Source organism: Stenella coeruleoalba, assembly GCF_951394435.1.
Source record: "Stenella coeruleoalba genome assembly, chromosome: 14".
In the NCBI taxonomy this organism is placed as follows: Eukaryota; Metazoa; Chordata; class Mammalia; order Artiodactyla; family Delphinidae; genus Stenella; species Stenella coeruleoalba.
In genome coordinates this window covers 73,786,738-73,808,021 of record NC_137160.1, presented here as the reverse complement: position 1 = coordinate 73,808,021, position 21,284 = coordinate 73,786,738, and the positions used below count along the sequence as shown (strand labels likewise).

The 21,284-nt window shown below is 41.2% G+C and overlaps 2 protein-coding genes across 5 annotated transcripts in view; one reads left to right on the top strand and one right to left on the bottom strand.

Moving 5' to 3' along the window:
- Positions 1–15,492, top strand: part of TMEM116 (transmembrane protein 116) — a 135,857-nt gene extending 120,365 nt beyond the window's left edge. The window contains exons 11-12 of the mRNA XM_079942599.1: positions 6,995–7,097; positions 10,478–15,492. Coding sequence (XP_079798725.1) covers positions 6,995–7,084 — 90 coding nt within the window. The 3' untranslated portion in view covers positions 7,085–7,097; positions 10,478–15,492. The remainder of the gene's footprint in view (positions 1–6,994; positions 7,098–10,477) is intronic.
- Positions 1–21,284, bottom strand: part of MAPKAPK5 (MAPK activated protein kinase 5) — a 40,456-nt gene that overhangs the window by 4,363 nt on the left and 14,809 nt on the right. For 2 of the 4 annotated variants that reach the window (XM_079942597.1, XM_079942594.1), the window contains 8 exons: positions 20,091–20,176; positions 19,244–19,339; positions 10,400–10,480; positions 7,733–7,920; positions 5,462–5,582; positions 2,797–2,927; positions 2,412–2,533; positions 948–1,052 (listed from right to left, as the gene is read on the bottom strand). In XM_079942597.1, the coding sequence (XP_079798723.1) occupies positions 948–1,052; positions 2,412–2,533; positions 2,797–2,927; positions 5,462–5,582; positions 7,733–7,920; positions 10,400–10,480; positions 19,244–19,339; positions 20,091–20,176 (930 nt within the window). The remainder of the gene's footprint in view (positions 1–947; positions 1,053–2,411; positions 2,534–2,796; positions 2,928–5,461; positions 5,583–7,732; positions 7,921–10,399; positions 10,481–19,243; positions 19,340–20,090; positions 20,177–21,284) is intronic. The other 2 variants (XM_079942595.1, XM_079942596.1) reach the window with 2 other exon arrangements.

Below are 21,284 nucleotides of genomic sequence, written 5' to 3'. Positions count from 1 at the left end.
TCTTGACTAAAAGAAGCCAGACACAAAAGAACACAGACTTCTCTGACTCCACTTACATAAAATATAAAACCAGGCAAAACTAATATACACTGCTAGAAACTGGGATCATAATTACCCTTGTGAGGAGGGAGGTAGCAGTTAAAAGAGGGCACATGCTCCACTACATGTTCTAGGTGCTTGTTACATGGGAGTGTTCACTTTGTGAAAATTCATCGGACGTGCATACCTCAAATGTGATCACTTTTCTGTATTGATATTTCAAAATCTTAAAAAATAAAAAAAATCCTAGGGAAGCTAATCTCCTCCAAGTATGGGAATGGCCAGGCTAGCACCTTGGATTTCTCATGTCCAAGAATCAAGCTAGGCAATGAGTTTGCTTCCTTCCCTGAGCATCCTAGACCTTAAGTCTAGTTTAGTCTGCTAAAGTAGAAAGACAATACAAAAGCAGCTCAAAAAACACACCTGTACCTTGTTTGCCTGTGGGGAAAAAAATTCAAAGAGCAGCAGATTTGGCACTCTCTACTCTTCAGTGAAACAGGTCTTCTCTAAGCTAAGCAGATCAGCAGGGCGGACTCTGTGGTACTTTGCCCTCTTTCTCCCCTTCAGAGTATACTGCTCCTTAATGACCCAGTGAACAGTTCAGGTATCTGGAAGGAGTTCTGAGATCTGACTGTTTTTTTGCCCAAGTGGTATGTGACGGGGGCTCTGCAGCAATGAATCTGCGACACATAATTCATCTGAACTCTGGAAAACAAGCGAAAGGGCCAGATGTCCAGATACGCCTGGGCAGTTACTGTAGGGCTAACCCCCTGTCCCACAGTATTCCACTCACTCGCCAGCCCTACTTTACCTGAAAACAGTCCCAACTCAGCCCCCAGAGATCCTACATATTCTAAACACAATTACTTCTTTGCATTCCTGGGGAAAGGCATAATTAAGACTCCTACCATTCCAGCTGAAGCTTTGCAGAGTATCTCTTAGGAGTTTGCATTCCCGGTTATACTTCCAAGCTTCCTGAACTACTTCATTCAGCTTTTCATCTTCATTCTCTCCTGTTGATAAAGATGAAGAAGAAGTTGCATTTTCCTGCAGCATCATGGGATTTTAGTGTCAGAGATGGAAGGACATGATGTCCAACTTATTGAGAAGTGATGATTAAAGGTGCAAGCTTTACCAGACTATCATTACTTCTAGTCCCTACATTACATGTAGAGCAGGGGTCCCAACCACTGGGCCACACAGCAGGAGGTGAGCGGTGGACAAGCGAGGGAAGCTTCATCTGTATTTACAGCCACTCCCCATCGCTCACATTACCACCTGAGCTCTGCCTCCTGTCAGCATTATGGTGAGTTGTATAATTATTTCATTATATATTACAATGTAATAATAATAGAAATAAAGCACACAATAAACGTAATGCACTTGAATCATCCTGAAACCACCCCCGCCACCCCCACCCCCAGTCCATGGAAAAATTGTCTTCCACGAAAGCAGTCCCTGATGCCAAAAAGGTTGGGGACCACTGATGTAGACCGCTTCTGGTTTCTCAACTCTTCCTGCTCTGACCACCTCACACAAATTCCCTGATGCCCCCAGAGTCTTAGCACTGGGGGATGGGAAATAGGCATCCCATAGGATGTCAGACTATTGCTGAGCAAAAGCACCTGGTTAACTTAAGAGACCATGAGCGAGAGGGAGAATAAGGCTGAGTGGGCTACCTTCTTTCTCCTAAGCTCATTTCTTACTTTGGAAGACTACCTGAGGCACACTAGTAAGTTCCCTTAAAAGCCAAGGAATCTAGGAAGACTGGTCAACTCAACAGTTTCCTGGCCTACTACTTGAAGCATCTCATTCATCTGCTGAGAAAAGCCCATCATACCCCATTAGGTGGAAAGAGAACATACTGAAAGAGAGCTCTCACTCGAAAGGACTTCTGTTTAAGTCCCACCCTGCCCATGATACAAGTAGCAGCCAGGGCCACTTCTGAACTTGGGAGATCGTCTCTTTATATTCACAAGTTAATGACAGCCTTGTACTCTAAGGGCTCTGGATATGGTATTTCCCAACGCTCCTGACCTTCCCAACCTAATCCTGACCCTGTTCACATTTTCCATTTTCCATCCTCTATCCTGTAATCTCATTAACAAACTAGGAAAATACAAAATTACGTGCTGTGTCTGACGCTGGCAATTATACCGAAACTAGAAATTTTACAGGAAGCCAAAGGTGGGCCAGAGCCTCACATTTCTGAGTTCCCACTGTCCATTCTTTTCAGTGGGCACAAACTATATAATGTACTTATTTTCTTATAACACAAAGATGAAACAGACAACTTCAAATTAAACCACTCCTTTAGTCATGTGCACGTGCACACACACAGACACGCACAGAGCATTCATAAATGGTGTGACCTTTACCAGCCTGGGGGAGAATACACTGAGCAATCACATCTCGGAGCTTTTCCAAGGCAACATTTGAATCCTCGGCTCCATTCTCACGGTCGTGGATATAAACACCATCCTTTGGCTTGGTGCTTTAGAAGTTTGGGAGAGAGGTAATAACAAGGTGAGACCCCAAAACCCAACTCTTAACAGATGTTAATGCTAAACATAAGGAACAGATTTTTCAGATAAATAAGTAACTATAGAGTATCTCCAACTTCTGATGCTATTTAAAGAACATATCCTTTCCACCCTCTTAAGAGACAAAAAAGGGCAGACCCCTGGCTGACCTTTCAGGACCCTGTACTCAACCACACCAGCCATGAGGGAGAACTGAAGAAATAAGCTCAGTTACCCGAGTAATTTCCTCTTCCTTAGAATGGGGTTGTTCACAGAGTGCAGGGGTTTGAGGCTGACTTTCAGGTCCTGGATTCGCATGTTGGCCAACTGTTCTGCATGGGCCTGTTGGATTCCTGCAACCACCGCCTGAATGCAAACACTGCCATCAGTTTTTCACATTCTGGGCACCTAAAAAGCCAATCTAAGACAGTGGGAAGGAGAATCACAAAGAACTAAGGTGGCAATTTCATTCTTATGCTGGCAGTATACAAATTTTGATAAGGCAGAGGACTCTTCCCCATGGATCAGCAGGGCCCAGGGAATACCAGGCCAACAGCTAGCCCTTCTTTCCTGTGGGCTGACAGAAATGCAAGTAAGAAATACTAACAAGGCTCATACTCATAGTCACTGGCAAGGGCAAGTGTAAAGAGAGTCATACATGTACATCAGGGGAAAAGCTAGCAGGCTGCCACCTGAGAAGCCTCCCTGACTGGCATTTACTCCCTGCCCCCATGGTGTAGACAGTCACCTTAGCCCTGATGGCTCAGAACCCCAAGCATTTCACCTGGTGAGCATAGTAGACCCTCACAAACTGATCTATAAGCCAGTCAATTAATTTACAATGAGAAATAACTGTCATAAGGTCTAGCACTCTTCAAGTCTGTCTTTATGACCAGTGCGTTCTCTTACTACGGGCAGACCAATAAGGGAAGGCAAATAATCAGAAAAGGCTTTGTAAGAATGAGACGATCCCACTTCTGTATTTAAAAAAAAAGACAAACTCTGTGAGTGTGTGTGTGTCTCCCCAGAAAAAGATCAGGAAGAATACATCAAGCCATAGGTCACCTCACCTCTGAGGGGTGAGACTGAGGCAGGGTAATGAAAGGGAACTTTTGCTTTTTATTTTATATACCTCCGTGTTGTTTGAATTTCAACAACAAAATTTGACAATTTACAAAAATAGTTCCTTGGTAAGCGTGCAATTAGATCAGGAAGAGTTTGAACTCATTTAAGAGAACTATACTAACTGGCCCTGGCTACACACCCCCAGACCCTTGAATCTATTTCCTTATCCGTGATAGCCCGACCAAAAAGATGGGAACACCTCAAGGTTGTGAGCTTAGGCTCCATCTCTTAGGCACAGCTTAGATGGACACTATTCAGCTTCTGCATATGTGGACATTTTTTCTACACTTCCAAAGTTGACCAGCCTGCATCTTGACCACATCATTTCTTTAAAAATAGGAATACACTGTCACATTGCAGTTCCATCTTATAGGCCCAGGAGCTACTCCTCCTCATTAAGAAGATTATGCATATCCATACTTGGCTTCATTATACACTAATCTTAAAGTAACTCCAGAAGGCAATCTTATTTCTCCATTTCAAGATCTTGAGGAAAGCCACAATGTAACACTCAATTGCTGACAACCAGAGGGTATAAGTAATCCTTTTGTATTTTGGACTGACCAAACAAACCATTTCTGGACTACTGGGCACATTTAAACCAGGAAGACAACTGCACATAAATCAGAGATAGCAGAAAACTCTGTTCCTTCTAGCTCTCCTTTCTCTCTCATACTCCAGCTAAACTAAGGGAGGTCTTAGCATTCTTTTTTCTGATTCGCTTACATTTCAACTCCATCCCTTCTAAGTCAGTAACACTCAAGTCTGTGTCACTGCCTTTCCCTCTCAGCCACATTCTGATTCCACACCACACATCCATCTACCACCTTAAACAATATCTAAAACCTAAGAGACTTCCCTTCACCCAAAACCAGCCTCATTCCTGATTTCCCTCTGTCAATGGTGTCACCAGATATGCCACCCACTGTCCCCTTATATCTAGTCAGTCACCAAAAATTGTAGAAATTTGTCTTCAAAAATATTGAGCCTATTCATTCATCTCTACTTCTCTGCTCCTAGAGCAGCTTCTCAGCTTCTAGATTATTGTAAAAGTATTAGGTTGGCAAGTCTGCAAGTCTGACTAACCATCCCTAAACACCTTCCCTGTGGCAAATTTCTTCTCAAAAATCTACAATAGCCTCTCAATTATGTCCTACTAAGACTTAAACCCCTCTGTCTACTTTCAAAGCCAGGTCTGCCACACCCATTTTACCAACTTCCCATCAATGAAGTCAGGCTTCATTACATGTAAAGGGGTTAAACATGTAAAGGGGTTAAAAAATGCCACACAATAGTTAATAATTGTGATGGTTTTTGCCTTCTCTTTGGGAACCCTTCCCTAATTACAGCCCTTCAAAGATGTTCTCTTTTTCTGAATTTCCATAGCATTCACAGAAAATTTAGCATGCAAAAGCTCTGATGTCTGAAAATGTTCCCTCTTTGTTTTGTGTTTATTGGTCTTTCCAACCAGTATTGTTTAAACACCTTGGGCAAAAGAACGGTGTCTGATACTGCTCTGGGCCCCCAACCCCATAGCACAAATATGAAGGATAGTCCTTTGAGTGTTCCCTTAGTGTATTTACCAGGCCTTGATCTGGTCTTTTACGGAAATAACCTCTTTATTTCCAATCCTGATCTTTGGAAGACCAGAGGTATTTCTCTGGGAAAGACTGTGTGCTCTGCATTGTTTTGCCTTTAACCCCTCATTGAGTCAAGCCTCAGCATTCCTTCCCAACACAGCCTTTTCGGCCAACAAAATAAGCATCATTCAAAACCTTATCCATCATCAGTTGAGCAGAGGGTAGCACATTATCCAGGGCCTCAGTTGAGTTGAGCCAGGGGTGATCCAACACTCCCTCGATGGTAAGTCTTTCCTCTGGTTTGACCTTCAAGAGCCTGTGGAGAAAAGGCCAACAGGGCTGCCATGCAGTTGCTTCCAGAGGCCGGGAAGTTCCTGGGTCTGGCTCTAACCAGCTCCAGCTTCTGACTTTCCACCAACTCTTACAAGCCTAGGCTTTCTATTTGCAGGACAGAGGTGGGGCTCTCGTCCCTAACCGTTAGTTGTGAGGGCACTCTGTCCTTACGCAGTTCTTTCTATACTAAATAAATTGAGATAAGAATGGTAGGAAAAGGCTTAGTCCAGTGATACCTCAGACTGAGTTCTAGGTTCAGTAAAGTAGTCTTACATATGGCTTACAGTTTCTGAGACACTGAATCCCCAGACTAATGTTTCTAGGACAGTGGGCTATAATTTCCAAAAGGGACTCAAAGTGCTCTTTTGGCTAACAGTGACTGTAAAATTGAGGGGTCATACGGTTCTGAAAATCCAGGTTGCTACTTGTGATAAAACTCTTGTCACCATTTGGCAGGACATGAACCCTTTATTCCAAAGACATTCAAAAGCTAAAAATCTAGGGCTTCCCTGGTGGCACAGTGGTTGAGAGTCCGCCTGCCAATGCAGGGGCCACGGGTTCGTGCCCAGGTCCGGGAAGATCCCACATGCCGCGGAGCGGCTGCGCCTGTGAGCCATGGCCGCTGAGCCTGCACGTCCGGAGCCTATTGCTCCGCAACGGGAGAGGCCACAACAGTGAGAGGCCTGCGTACCGCAAAAAAAAAAAAAAAAAAAAAAAAAAAAAACCACACAAAACAACAACAAAAAGCTAAAAATCTAATCTCTGAGAAGGGGATGGCATTTCCTTCTAAGCCTAATGTATTGTTCTGTACCATCGGCTTTTTGACCATAGTTCTTTACATCTTGTACATTTATCCTAATGCACTTCCTAGCTCACCCCAGCATACTCCCTGGGCCTCTTACAGCACCTTCTTCCAAATACATAGCCTCCCATTCCAAACATCAGAGTCAGGACAACATGCCTACTTGCTCTTTCATGTTCTCTGTAACCTTTTGGATCATTGTGAACAAACACAGATTCTAAAGAAAGGATTATTTAGAAAAGAATCTCAATGCTGAAAGAAGATAATCAATGTTGCTCTAGGGAGAGGAAATACATTCTACAGAACTCCAAAGAACCAATTAGAGGATACTGATATTTTGGTTAAGTAACTGAGAATACAGCAGGGAAAGAGCATAGGAAGACAAATGATGATTTAAACATTGCCTCCACCCTCCTAAAAAACTTTCACCTGTATATTTTAGAAACTAGTCCCTTTTTGAATACATAAATACCCAACACCAACAGAACAAGCTCACTTCTGAAAGAGAGTAATCTCCATACAGAAACAGCTGTACTGTTAGGAGACAGTTCCCAGGTACTGCCCTTTTAATGCTTATCTTTATCGCATTACAGATGAAGAAACTGAAACCAAAAGAGGAAAAGTTACTCAGTGAAGAACAAGCAGTAGGATACCAGAACAGCATCCAAGCTCCAGTCAGCTAAGCCTCTGACACAGGTGGGTAGAAAAAGCAAAGACACCTCATATTTAGGTCTGACTTCTTTCTTAGTGCTCTAGCTAATTTCTCCAAAGGACTCTGAATGTCAAGTCTCCATCATCCATTCACTACCCCTAATTCTTCTAAATCTTTCCATCTTAATATACACCAGAGCAACCAACTAGCAGTAGGAAGGGCAGGAGGTGGGGTCCAGGCCCTGCACAACCAATCACACACTCCCACAGCAGCTAAGGAATGAAAAGCCAAAAGCATCATGGTCATTTTAGCACCCCAGTTCAGTTCCTGGAATCATGTCTGTCCCAAATGACCAACCTCCGTGCAGGAAGGGTACACCAGGGGGGTTACCATTTAAGGTCCTAAATTAATGCTCACAGATACAATGGCTACCAAGGGACCTGGATTCAACCCTAAGGACAAATTCTAGGAGTGCAACAGGAGGGAGCAAAGCTCCAATTTCACCAAGGTGTGGACACTGAGAACTCTCATCTCAGGCTCCAGGGAAAATTTTCTGTGATGCTAAAATGAGAAGGAGTATGCCTGGGAAACAAATGACTTTCCTTTACCCAACATTCCTTTGTGTTCCACCACTTTTAAGGCCTCCCTGGCCTCCCCCCGCAGTGGCCTGGGGACTCACTTCCTCACAACATCTTTGGCCATCTCTGAGATCTGGCTCCACTCTTCCTCTGGGAACTCAAAACTGCCTGTCATGATCTTTCTCCGCATATCCTTTGGGATAGTCCGGCTGTGGTGTCTGGAGTAAAAAGGAGGGTATCCGCACAACATCACGTAGATAATCACCCCTAGGGACCACAAGTCACAGCTCTGAAAGCAAAAAGAACATGGTCACTCACAGCAGAGGCACAGCTCTAAAATAAAGTCCCTAGGACTGACCCAGAAACAGCCCCTGATATACACAGGCTGATATCTCCGAGAATCACTTCACAGAGACTGTAAAAGCTTCAGGAAGTCTTAAGAGAATTAACCATTCTCTCCTTATTTGTTACGTGCTACCAACACTACATATGTGCACACCATATATACAAGGCCAGTCTGGGGTAAAATAGTCACTTATTCTCACTGCTTAGGCCCAAGCTGCTACCTGATTATTGGGTACAGATGTAGGATACTTTGTCCCCAGCCAGAAAAGTGGTAGATATAAGCCAGCTGGTTGTGAAACATTTACTCTGTCCACCTGGGCAGGGCTGAGGGTGCAGGAACAAAGCAGCTAGGACACAGGTGGGCTGACTCTATAAAACAGCACAAGTCATTTTATAAAGGCCCAAAGCAGTCTGACAAAGATTAGGGATAGGCACTGCAGGGAAAAACAGGAGGCTAAAAGCAATCCTTTGGCCATGAAGGACTCACTGTGCCCATTTGCAAGACCATTCTTGGGGAAGATATTCTGAACGAAACAAAACTGCCACCAACTACCATGTCTGTAGATATTAAGGTGATTTCATGGCCTGTAGTCACAGCATGCTTATTAATAAAGGACTCCTATTTTAATTAAACGTAGCTCTACCTGCCTCGGAAACTGGGTCCTCAGAGGCTTCAACACAGAGGCTTGTCCTCCTGAATTGCAGGACAAAAGCAGTGTCCACCTGAGAAAGGCAGCCCAGGGAACCTGCCACTGTGGCCACACGCTCCTCACACCACAGCTGTGTGCTGCTCTGAGTGAAGCCTGGAAAATGAGGTGTCTCAGGTACTCTCAGCCATGTCTTGGCATCATACTAGTAGACATTTATAGATGACATGACCCATGCTGTAGAACATACTTATAAAATTATAGAGGTGGAGAGAAATCTTAAAAAATAGTTCACATGAGGAAACTGATACTACAGAGATCTTGTCATCTCTAAGGTCATCTGTCAAGAGTGAAACTAAGTGCACCAACCAACATCATACAGCTGAATGGTGGTGGAGTCACAGCAAGTCACCTGGCTTACTGCCTCTTTTTCTTTTTAATTAACGTTGATGTATTTATTTAACTTTTGAAATTTTAACTACATCTTTTTACATTATTTTTATTTAAAAAATTATTTGTAAATGTAGCAGTCAGTGTTCACTTAGTTGCCAATATAAAGATTATAACTAGACCAACATATATACACATTCAAAAGTAATATGAACTTATTTCAATATACTACTCATCTGTGGAGTGTAAATTTTATGAATGCCATGCTAATTCACAAACACCACTAGATTCACAAAATGGAACAGGAAGAGGAGAAAAAAATAGTACTGGGAAATAATGTATCACACAAGAATCCATTGTATTCATGACGAGAAGACCGTATCAGGTAAATTAATATCTCTGTTAGCTAAGTGCTTCTACCACTCAATTCCTGTCTGCATTGGGAAGCAGGAAGCAGTTTCTGACTGACTATAATCAGCACAGCCCTCACTTCCAACCTTCACTATATAAGGGCACAGCTGCCTACAGTTTTGCAAGTAGATCAAGATGATGTGGAGCAGTTCTTACTTGGGGACTGAACAGTGTTAATCATGAAAGTAGTTGTTTAGCGTTCTGGTCATGCTGTGCCAGTGCCAGTGCCAATGCAAGTGGAGGGTCCTGAGTGCCACAGAAGCCTGTGTGTTCTTCAATATGTATGCCTGCATGTGTGCACGCACATGCATTAGGAATATGTGGGGCCCTCTAAAGGTGTGGGACCGGGAAGAGCTGGCCTGCCTTTCTACCATCCTCAGCTCCCTCTCTACCATCTATATCACCTGGAGTCCCCAAGCAGCATCATTTTTTTCTGATCTACTCAGTGACTCCAGGACCTCTAGGACCTGTTTCAAGAGGCCCTAAACCTCTCATACTTTAGAACAGAGAAGATTGATGTGTAGGCTACTGATTAAGAACTGTGAAGTACCAGGTAACATTTGGGAGCACTTGCTATGTGTACTAGACACTGTTCTAAGTTGGGTATTTTATGGGGTTAGAAAGAATGGCACCATAAATGGACAAATAATATTCTCTGAAATGGCCTCCACCTCAAAAAAGCAAGACAAACATATCTTTAAATGTGATCAGTGGACTGTACAGCTAGCCAAATAAATAACCTCCAGGTGACCATAGCCTTTGGTTCCTGCTGCAAAACCTAAACTGGTATGAATCTTATTTCATCAGACAAATACTTGAATTCCACTCTTCTGCATATGTGGCTGCTTTCAGCCTCTTGGGCAGCAATATTAAGGGATAAGAATGGAATTTGCCACCTTCCCAGAGGGCCACAAACACCTCATAGGAGAAGAGGGGCTACACCCAAGGGGTAAAGATTAGTGTCTCCTCTCCTACCTTGTTATAAGTGTAGGGTGTTGGCGAGGTAGGTATGATGCCAGATTTCTCCTTCTGATGCCTTCTCTGTGCCTCCAGTACCTGTCAGAGTTACACCAAAGGGGACAGTTTACTGAAAATCACACCAGCGACCTGCAGCTTGAGACAGACTGCTGGAAGGCTGAAGAGGGTAGTCACTGGCAGTCAACAATCAACAACTGAAAAAACTCTACATAAATACTTTCAAAAACTTTTTTCTTTCTTGGAATCAGCAATTTATTATCAGTGTTTGCCGAGGTCAAGGACATGAAGATTAAGTCCCTGAAGGAGAATTTATCTCTTCTTCCTCTCGATCTGAGGTTACTTTTCCCTAGGGGAGTCCCTTATGCCTTTGAAAGCAGTGAAAGCAGAATGGTGCTGGCCAGCAGTTCAGGTTCGAGGTATTTGTTGCCATGAGGGACTGTAATAGTCACATGGGTCTGGGTGTTAAGTGCTCCAAGGAGGTAACCACTGCCATCCACAGGGCCATCCTCCTGGCCAACCACTCCGCTGTCATGGGTAATAGGACTCCTGGAAACACAAGATTGGCAAACCCCATACAGTTCCTTGAAGGTGGCAGGATACTGCAGCTCTCTGCTGGTATGCTTCATCCTTGCACCCAGATCCACTGCTAGTGTCTTGGTCTTCGTGGCCACAAAGCTGCTGCTGACAGCAGGCACTGAAAACTGTTACCCCTTGGTCAGCGGCTGCACAGGCTCGTTGGGCAACTTTACCAAGGCCACCTTCGATGCCACCTCTAAGACCTACAGCTATCTTACACCTGACCTCTCGAAGGGGACTGTGCTCACCAAGGCTCCCTATAAGCAATTCATTGACCATCTTGTGTTGCACAAGGCTTGTGTTTTCACACAAGAATAATAAAGTGAATTAATTAAAACTGAAAAAGAAAATACCACTTATGAGAGCATAAAAATTTAAGAATTGGGCTTCCCTGGTGGCGCAGTGGTTGAGAGTCCGCCTGCCGATGCAGGGGACAGGGGTTTGTGCCCCAGTCTGGGAAGATCCCACATGCCGCGGAGCGGCTGGGCCTGTGAGCCATGGCCACTGAGCCTGCGCGTCCAGAGCCTGTGCTCCGCAACGGGAGAGGCCACAACAGTGAGAGGCCCGCGTACCGCAAAAAAAAAAAAAAAAAAAAAATTAAGAATAAATCTAAAAAGACATGTGAAAGACCTGTACATGAAAACTATACAAATATTGCTGAGCAAAACCAAAGACAAAAATACAGCTGGCTTATGGGTCAGAGGGCTCAATATTGTTATGATGTCAGTGATCCCATACTGAACTATACGTTTAAAACAACCCTAGTCAAAATCCCAGCATGCTTTTTTGTAGAAGTAAACAGCCAATTCTAAAGTTCATATGGAAATGCAAAGAAATTTGAATAGCCAAAACAACTATGAAAAAGAAGAACAAAGTTGGAGGGCTAAAACTACCTTATCTCAAAAATTATTAAAAAGTGTCAATAATCAAAACGGTATGGTATTAGTGTAAAGACAGACAAAGAGATCAATGGAACAGAGTGGAAAATCCAAAAATAAACCCACACATATACATTCGACTGATTTTTGACAAAGGCTCAGAAGCAATGCAGTAGAGAAAAGATAGTTTTTCAACAAATGGTACTGGAACAACTAGATATCCAAATGCTAAAAAATGAACTTGGATCCATACCTCACACATTATACAAAAATTAACTCAAAATGGATCACAGACCCAAATGTAAAGCCTAAAATTATAAAACTTGTAGCATAAAATCTTTGTGGTCTTGAGTTAAGACAGATTTCTTGGATAGAAAACCAAAAGCAGAGTCCATAAAATTTTTTTTTTAAATTAACAAATTGGCCTTCACACCAAAATTAAAATCTTTTGCTCTTCAGAAGATGTTGTTACCACCTCACACCAGTCAGAATGGCCATCCTCAAAAAGTCTACAAATAGGGACTTCCCTGGTGGCACCGTGGTTAAGACTGCACGCTCCCAATGCAGGGGGCCCAGGTTTGATCTCTGCTCAGGGAACTAGATCCCATTTGCATGCCGCAACGAAGAGTTCATATGCCACAACTAAGGAGCCCACCTGCTGCAACTAAAAAGCCCAAGTGCTGCAACTAAGGAGCCTGCAAGCTGCAACTAAGGAGCTGGTGAGCTACAACTAAGGATCCCACCTGCTGCAACTAAGACCCAGCACAACCAAATAAATAAATATTTTTTAAAAATCTACAAATAATAAATGCTGGAGAGGGTGTGGAGCAAAGGGAACCCTCCTACACTGTTGGTGGGAAAGTAAATTGGTGCAGCCACTATGGAAAATAGTATGTAGGCTCCTTAAAAAACTACAAATAGAGTTACCATATGATCCAGTGATCCCACTCCTGGGCGTATATCCAGAAAAGATGAAAACACTAATTTGAAAAGATATATGCCACCCAATGTTCACAGTAGCACTATTTACAATAGGCAAGACATGGAAACAACTTAAATGTCCATCGATAGAGGAATGGATAAAGACGGTGTAATAGACACACACACACACACACACACACACACACACACACACACACACACACACACACACACACACACACACACACTGGAATATTACTCAGCCATAAAAAAGAATGAAGTAATGCCATTTGCAGCAACATGGATGGACCTAGAGATTATCATACTAAGTGAAGTCAGACAGAGAAAGACAAATATCATGTGATATCACTTATATGTGGAATCTAAAAAAGTGATACAAATGAACTCATTCACAAAAGAGAAACAGACTCACAGACTTAGAAAACTAACTTATGGTTTTCAAAGAGGAAAGTGGGGGAGAGATAAATTGGGAATTTGGGATTAACAGATACCCACTACTATATATAAAATAGATAAACAACAAGGACCTATTGTATAGCACAGGGAACTATATTCAATGTCTTGAAATAACCTATAATGGAAAAGAATCTGAAAAAGTATATATACATGTGTGTGTGTGCATGTGTGTAACTGAATCACTTTGCTGTACACCTGAAACACTGTAAATCAACTATGCTTCAATTTTTAAAAAAAGAAAAGAAAAAGACACTGTTAAGAGAATGAAAGATAAGCCACAGACTGGAAGAAAATCTTTCCAAAGCATATATCTGATAAATGACTTATATCCAAAACATATTTAAAAAACTGTAAAATTCAGCAATAAGAAAATAAACAATCCAATTTAAAATATGGGGAAAAGATCTGATCCGATACTTCACCAAAGAAAATATACAGACAGCAAAGAAGCACCATGGATGCTCAACATCATTAGTTATTAGGGAAATGCAAATTGAAACCACAATGAAATACTGCTACACAGTCACTAAAATGGCTAAAAAGACTGTCCAGGGGACTTCCCTGGTGGCACAGTGGTTAAGGCTCCATGCTCCCAATGCAGGGGGCCCGGGTTTGATTCCTGGTTAGGGAACTAGATCCCACATGAATGCTGCAACTAAGGAGCCCATGTGCTGCAACTAAAGAGCCAGCAAGCTGCAACTAAGGAGCCCTCGAGCCACAACTAAGGAGCCTGCCTGCCTCAACTAAGGAACCCACGTGTCACAACTAAGAAGCTGGCGAGCCTCAACTAAGGAGCCCGTGAGCCACAACTAAGAACCCTACCTGCTGCAACTAAGACCCAGCGCAACCAAATAAATAAATATTAAAAAAAATTAAAATACATAAATAAATAAAAAATAAAAAGACTGTCCATACCAAATGCTAGTAGGAATGTGGAGGACCTGAAACTTTCATACACTGCTGATGGGAATGTAAAATTGAACACCACTTTGGAAAACAACTTGGCAGTTTCTAAGTAAGTTAAATACATCTACCACATGATCTAGCCATTCCACTCTAGGTATTTACCAAAGAGAAAAGGAAATAAATGTCCATCCAAAAACCTGTGCAAAAATGTTTGTAACACGTTTATTTTTAACAGCCAAAAACTGAAAACAACCCAGATGTCCATCAATAGATGAGTGGATAAACGAACCATGGTATATCCACACAGTGGAATACTTCCCAGCAGTAAAAACGAAAGAACTATTGATACATGCAATAACATGGATAAATCTTAAACGTAATTTTGCTGAGTGAAAGAAACCCCCCCCAAAAGAAAATACCATACGATGTGCTACTTTATATATAAATCTACAGAAAATGCAAACTAATCTATAATGACAGAAAGCAGATCAACTGCTGCCTGGCAATGAAGGGAAAAATAGAGAGGCAGGGAAGGATTTCAAGGGGCACAGTAAAATTTTGGGGGGTGACAAATATGTTCACTACCTTGACTGTGGTGATGGTTTAATGAGTGTGTGTGTATGTCAAAACTTATAAGTTGTGCAAGTTAAATATGTATAGTTTATCATGTATCAATTACATCTCAATAAAAAAATTTTTTTAAAGAAGGCTTATATAAAACAAATCTCGGAAAGAATAAGCACCAGCTATATATATATGTATATGTCCATCAATAGATGAGTGGATAAACGAACCATGGTAAGAACCAAGAAAACAGGACCTGACCAAGACTGAGGCTGGTTCAGAAAAGAGATACCTCTCCACCCATCGTTGCCATCACCCTCCATCAGGCTAGCAAGCACCAAGTAATAAGTAACAGCAGTCCACTGTTAGTGGCAGAAAAAGACTGTGAAGCAAAAGCCCCTCTGAGGCAGAGGCACACAGCCAATGCCAAAGATAAAGATGGAGAAGAAACACAAAAAAACACACAAACCTGTGGCACCCCAAACCCCACCCTAAGCACAAGGTAACAAGAGAGGAATCTCAAGCCAGTGACACAGTAAAAATAACAATAGCAACAACAGAGCTCACACTAAGCTCAACTCCTAAGTAGACTGACTCAATTCCCTACTCCCATACTAAAGGACTAACTGCAGAAGCAGCAAGCCAACTTCTAGACTTCCACCTCCATCTCTACAGATCCTACAAAGATTTAAAAGTTTAATAAGGGATTATCATAATTTTATGCCAATAAATTAAAAAACAGTCAAATTTCTTAAAGACACAAATTACTAAAACTGGCTCAAGAAGAAATATAAAAATTCAATAGACCTATACCTATTTTTAAATTGATTACATCATTAAAAATCCACAATGAAAACTCCAAAATACCCATCTTACACAAACTGTTTCAGAAAATAAAGGAGGAAGACACATTTCCCAACTAATAGTATGATGTCAGCATTATTACCCTGATACCTTGAAACAAGGCAAAGACATTATGAGAAAGGATTATGGACCAATATCCCTTTTGTTAAAAAACACAAAATCCTTAACAAAATACTAGCAAAACAAATCAATCATCATGACTGAGTTTTATCTTAGGAATATAAGATTGGTATAATGCCTGAAAATCAATTAATTCATCATATTAACAAAATAAAGAAGAAAAAATATATCATCAGTTCAATAGATGCAGAAAAAGCCTTGGGTAAAATTTAACACATTCCCTTTCAGTAAACTAGGAACAGAAGGAAACTTCCTCAACCTGATAAAGAACATCTACAAAAAACATAACAGTTAATATCATACTTAATGGTGAAAGACTGAACATTTTTTCTGTAAGATCAGGAACAAGGCAAGGATGTCTGCTCTCATCACTTATATTCAACTGGTAGTTCTAGCCAACACAATAAGGGAAGGAAAAGAAATAAAAGGCAAACATACTGGAAAGAACAAAGTAAAACTATCTTTATTCACAGATGACATGACTCTGTATGTAGAAAATCTTAATAAATCTATTAAAAAAATCTACTAGAATAAGCGATTTAGGCAAGATCCCAGGATTCAAGGGATCAAAAATCATTTATTTCTCTACAAACTATAAACAAACAATTGGAAAATGAAATTTTTAAAAATATCATTTCCAATAATTTCCATAAACATAAAATATAGGAAAAAATTTAAGAAAATAGGTATAAAACCTATACACTAAGAAATATAAATGTTTCTGAGAAAAATGAAAGACCTAAATAAATGGAAAGATACACCGTTTGGGCTTCCCTGGTGGCACAGTGGTTGAGAGTCCGCCTGCCGATGCAGGGGACACGGGTTCGTGCCCCGGTCTGAGAGGATCCCACATGCCGCGGAGCGGCTGGGCCCATGAGACATGGCCGCTGAGCCTGCACGTCCGGAGCCTGTGCTCCGCAACGGGAGAGGCCACAACAGTGAGAGGCCCGCATACAGAAAAAAAAAAAAAAAAAAGATATACCACGTTCATTAAATAGAAGACTTTATATTGTTAAGATGTCAATTCTCTCCAAATTCATCTATAGATTAAATACAATTCAAATCAAATCCCAGGAGGCTTTTCTGTCATAGAGAATTGAATTCTAAAATTTACAGAGAAATGCAAAGGATCCAGAATAGTGAAAACAATTTTGAAAAAGAATACATTTGAAGGACTTATTACACTATCTGAGGTCAAGACTTAATATAGGTCAAGACTTAATATAAAGCTACAGTGATCCAGATGATATATAGACGTATGTATCAAATAAACAGAATAGAGCCTAGAATAGACCAACACATATATGGTCAATTGATTTTCGACAAAACTGCAAAATAATTCAATTCGACAAAACTGTAAGGTAATTCAATGAGGCAAGGATAGTCTTTTCAACAAGTGATATGGAAACGACATTCATAAGGGAAAAAAAGCTTGACCCTTTATACACACACACACACACACACACACACACACATACCTCAAATGGATCACAGTCTAAAATGTAAAAGCTAAAACTATAACCTTTAATAAGAAAACATGAGAAAATCTTCATCTCCATGGATATGGAAAGACTTCTTAGGAACAAACAGCACTAACCATTGAAAAAAAAATTGGTGAATTGGACTTGGTCAATATTTAAAACTTCTACTATTCAAAAGATCATTAAGAAAACTGATGGGGACTTCCCTGGCGGTCCAGTGGCTAAGACTCTGTGCTTCCAATGCAGGGGGCATGGGTTCGACCCCTGATCAGGGAACTAAGATCCCACATGCCATGTGGCACGGCCAAAAAAAAAAAAAGAAAACTGAAATGCAAGCCACAGACTGAGAGAAATATTCATAATACATATGTTGTAGGCAGGATAATGGCCTCCCAAAGAAGTCCTGTCCTAATCCCTGGAATCTATGAATATGTTACCTTACATAGCAAAAGGGACTTCTAAGATTTGATTAAATTAAGGATCTTGAGATGGGGGATTATCCTGGATTACCCAGGATAATCTGACCAATTATCCTCGGTCAGAGTCAGAGAGACTGGAAGATGCTACCTACACTGCTGTCTTTGAAAATGGAGGAAGAGCCCACAAGTCAGGGCTTCCCTGGTGGCGCAGTGGTTGAGAGTCCGCCTGCCAATGCAGGGGACACGGGTTCGTGCCCCTGTCTGGGGGAATGCCGCGTGCCGTGGAGCAGCTGGGCCTGTGAGCCATGACCGCTGAGCCTGCGCGTCCGGAGCCTGTGCTCCGCAATGGGAGAGGCCACAGCAGTGAGAGGCCCGCGTACCGCAAAAAAAAAAAAAAAAAAGAGGCCACAAGCCAAAGAATGCAGGTAGCCTCAGAAGCTGAAAAGGCAAGGGAATGGATTCTCCCCTAGAGCCTCCAAAAGGAACACAGTCCTGCTGACATCCTGAACCATTTCAGACTTCTGACCTCCAAAACTGTAAGGTAATAAATGTGTGCTGTTTTAAGTTACTAAGTTTGTGGCAATTTGTTACAGCAGCAGTAAAATATTAATACATATATATGACAAAGAACTTGTATCCAGAATATAATTTAAAAAATTCTTATATCTCATTTATAAAACAACACAAAAAGGGCAAAAGATTTGTACCCATACTACACAACAGAATGTTGTACCCATATTTCACAATAGAACAGCCAGTATACACATGAAAAAATATTCAACAACAGTAGCCATCAGGAAAATGCTATAATTAAATCCATAACGAAATAACACAAACATACCTACCAGAATGACCAAGATTATAAACACTAACAAACATAAGTTGGTGATAAGAATGTGAAGAAACTGGAACATTTACATTACATTAGTGGTGCATACAACCATTTTGGAAAAAGATTTTACCTAAAGGTAGGGGTATGTCCCCCAAAACTCGTAAATGAATGTTCCTAGCAACTTTATTCCTAATGGTGAAAAATAGGAAACAACCCCAAATGGCCATCAGTCAGTGAATGGATAAACAAATGTGGCTTGGTCATATGATGGAATACTACTTAGCAATAAAAAGGAACTAATTACTGATACACACAGAAACATGGATGGATCTGAAAAACATGCTGAGCCAAAGAAGTGAAACACAAAAGGTACAAAATTCCATTTTTATGAAATTCTACAACAGGCAAAACTAACCAATAATGACAAAGTAGATCAGTGGTTTTAATTAAGGGGATTAAGTTGGGAGCATAATGACTGCAAAGGCACACAAGACAGTTTTTGAAGTGATGGAAATGTTTTGTATTTTGACTTTGGTGATGTTCACGCAGGAGTATCCATTTGTCAAAACTCATCAAACTACACTTAATGTAGAAGTATTTTATTGTATATTAATCATACCTCAATAAGGCTGCTTTTAAAAGAATAAAATGCCTGCACCAAATTAAGCAGCCTATAGGTTTGTGAAGCTGAGTCCTCCTCCTTCCATTTGTAATATATACCCACTCATGCTGTGGAATGGAAGAAACGTGAGTCTACAGGCAGCTTGGTGACACATCCTACGGAAGAAACAGCACATGCTTACCTGAGGTGCTACATAATATGGGGTGAACTGAGGTGTCATCAAGTCACCTTGGTCAATTTTGGCAAATCCAAAGTCACACAACTTCACTGGGGCATCCTGAAATAAAACAAATGGGAGTCACCGCTCCAGAGTTCTCAGAAAACGTTAAAGGAAAATGCAGGTGCAAGACATGTTACCTTAAGCTCTCAGGAGTTTCTAGCTGAGACCTGAACCTATGAGTAGCATGTCCTCAGCTCTGGAGACAATGATTCATATTTAGAAACTGTTCTTAGTAATACAGAAGTAAGGAATTTCTACCCACTCACAATTATCCCTGTTTTATAACTTGTAAAGGCAGCACTAAAATCAAGATGCTTCCTGACTCTATTGGCCCATTATCTCTCATCAATCTAGGGTGCTGCTTCACCCTCAACATCAGCTTCATGATAGCCAGAGTAAGTTATCTGGTGGGACACAGTGCATGGGGCATGGATTGGAGCTGGAGAGGAAAACACACCTTATGAGGGTTAACACTGAACACAACCACTAAGTTCCAAGGTAACATATAACAGCATATAGATTCCTGCCCCTTCCCAAAGTCCTTCCAAATAATATCCAAAATCTAAAGTCCTTATGTACAAACACACATCAGTGTCATCCAAAATGATCGATGCCAGGGGTATGGTACAATTTCTCTGAGCCTCTAGCAAGGAAACAGATATGGGAAAAGTAAGCTGCTTGCAGCGCTTTGGCCTAAAGCCTCTTCACCATGGATTCAGAGCACTCCAAACATATACACACCTACACACTGTTCCTGAACTATACTGAGAGTAGCAGCACTAAAATACAGAAGGGCAAGTCATCTCACCAAAGAGTTATCCTTGAAGAGCAGATTTTCAGGCTTGAGGTCTCTGTGTGCGATGTTTAACAAGTGACAGTGCTGTAGAGCCAAAGCTATCTGGAAAGGACATAATGGAGCAACCATATCTTAGAAAAGATAGCTCTTTAATTCCCCTGGTTTAGAGAACTCAGGATGTTAAAAAATGATCCTTACTAAGTCAATTAAGACTGTGGTCAGTTTTCAATTTTAAAGCAGAAATTAAGTAAGATTTCAGATATCAAGAAATAGAAATGAATTAAGCTGTATTTTGTTCAATAAAAAGAAAAAATACAACAGTAAAACAATTCTTTGTCATAATCAACTGATGGTTAAATCCTGTATGAAATGGGAAAAATGAAATACTTGCACTTCCATTAATCTGAGATGTGACAAGTACTGCAAAGCAAACACTGGGCCAGGCAGTCTTCAGAGGGCCTGGCTTCCCCCTAGCAGGGCAGTGGCACTAATGCCTGACTCAGAGGAAACCTGCACTCTTCAGGGAGCCCAACTTGAAGTTCTGCTTTCAAGAACAACAGAAAGCAGCTGAATGGATTTTTCCACCTGATGTTCTAATCTGCCCGTCCCACTGGTTGAAAATGTTGCCTGTTTAGGTGGATTTAAAGGAGTTTGGTTTTACAGAAGATTATCAGAGCTCATCCTTTAGGCCTAATATTTGAAAAATACAAGCTATAATTTTTAAAATCAAATAGAACAGATTTTATCTGTTCTTTAACACTCTGTATGGAATTGCCTTGGCATTCCAAATATCAGTTCCTCCCTACCAGAAAGGAGGCATCAAAAAATGCTTGAGGCTCACAGAAAATTTGGAAGAATTTTTTCATTAAGAACCAGTTGGGCTACGTGTCCTGCTTCTCTCTGCTTTGCTTGCTTGGCCTGAAGAGAAACCTTGAGGGTTTAGCTTTTTCATCTCCTCATGAGGTTATTTCCAGTTGGATTCCTAGTATTGTTTGTGACGTACATCATTCCTCTAGCAATAAAATGTGATGTCAAAACAGAGAGAACATAAAACCAGGAATAACCCAGAATTACAAAGACCTTAGACTACTATTAAAATCTGATGAGAGAAAGGTGACTCATAAGCATAAAGTATCTTATATGTAATTGCCTTAGAACATATTTTTACACCATACAGTCTTTCAGGTAGTATCACTAGCATTTTAT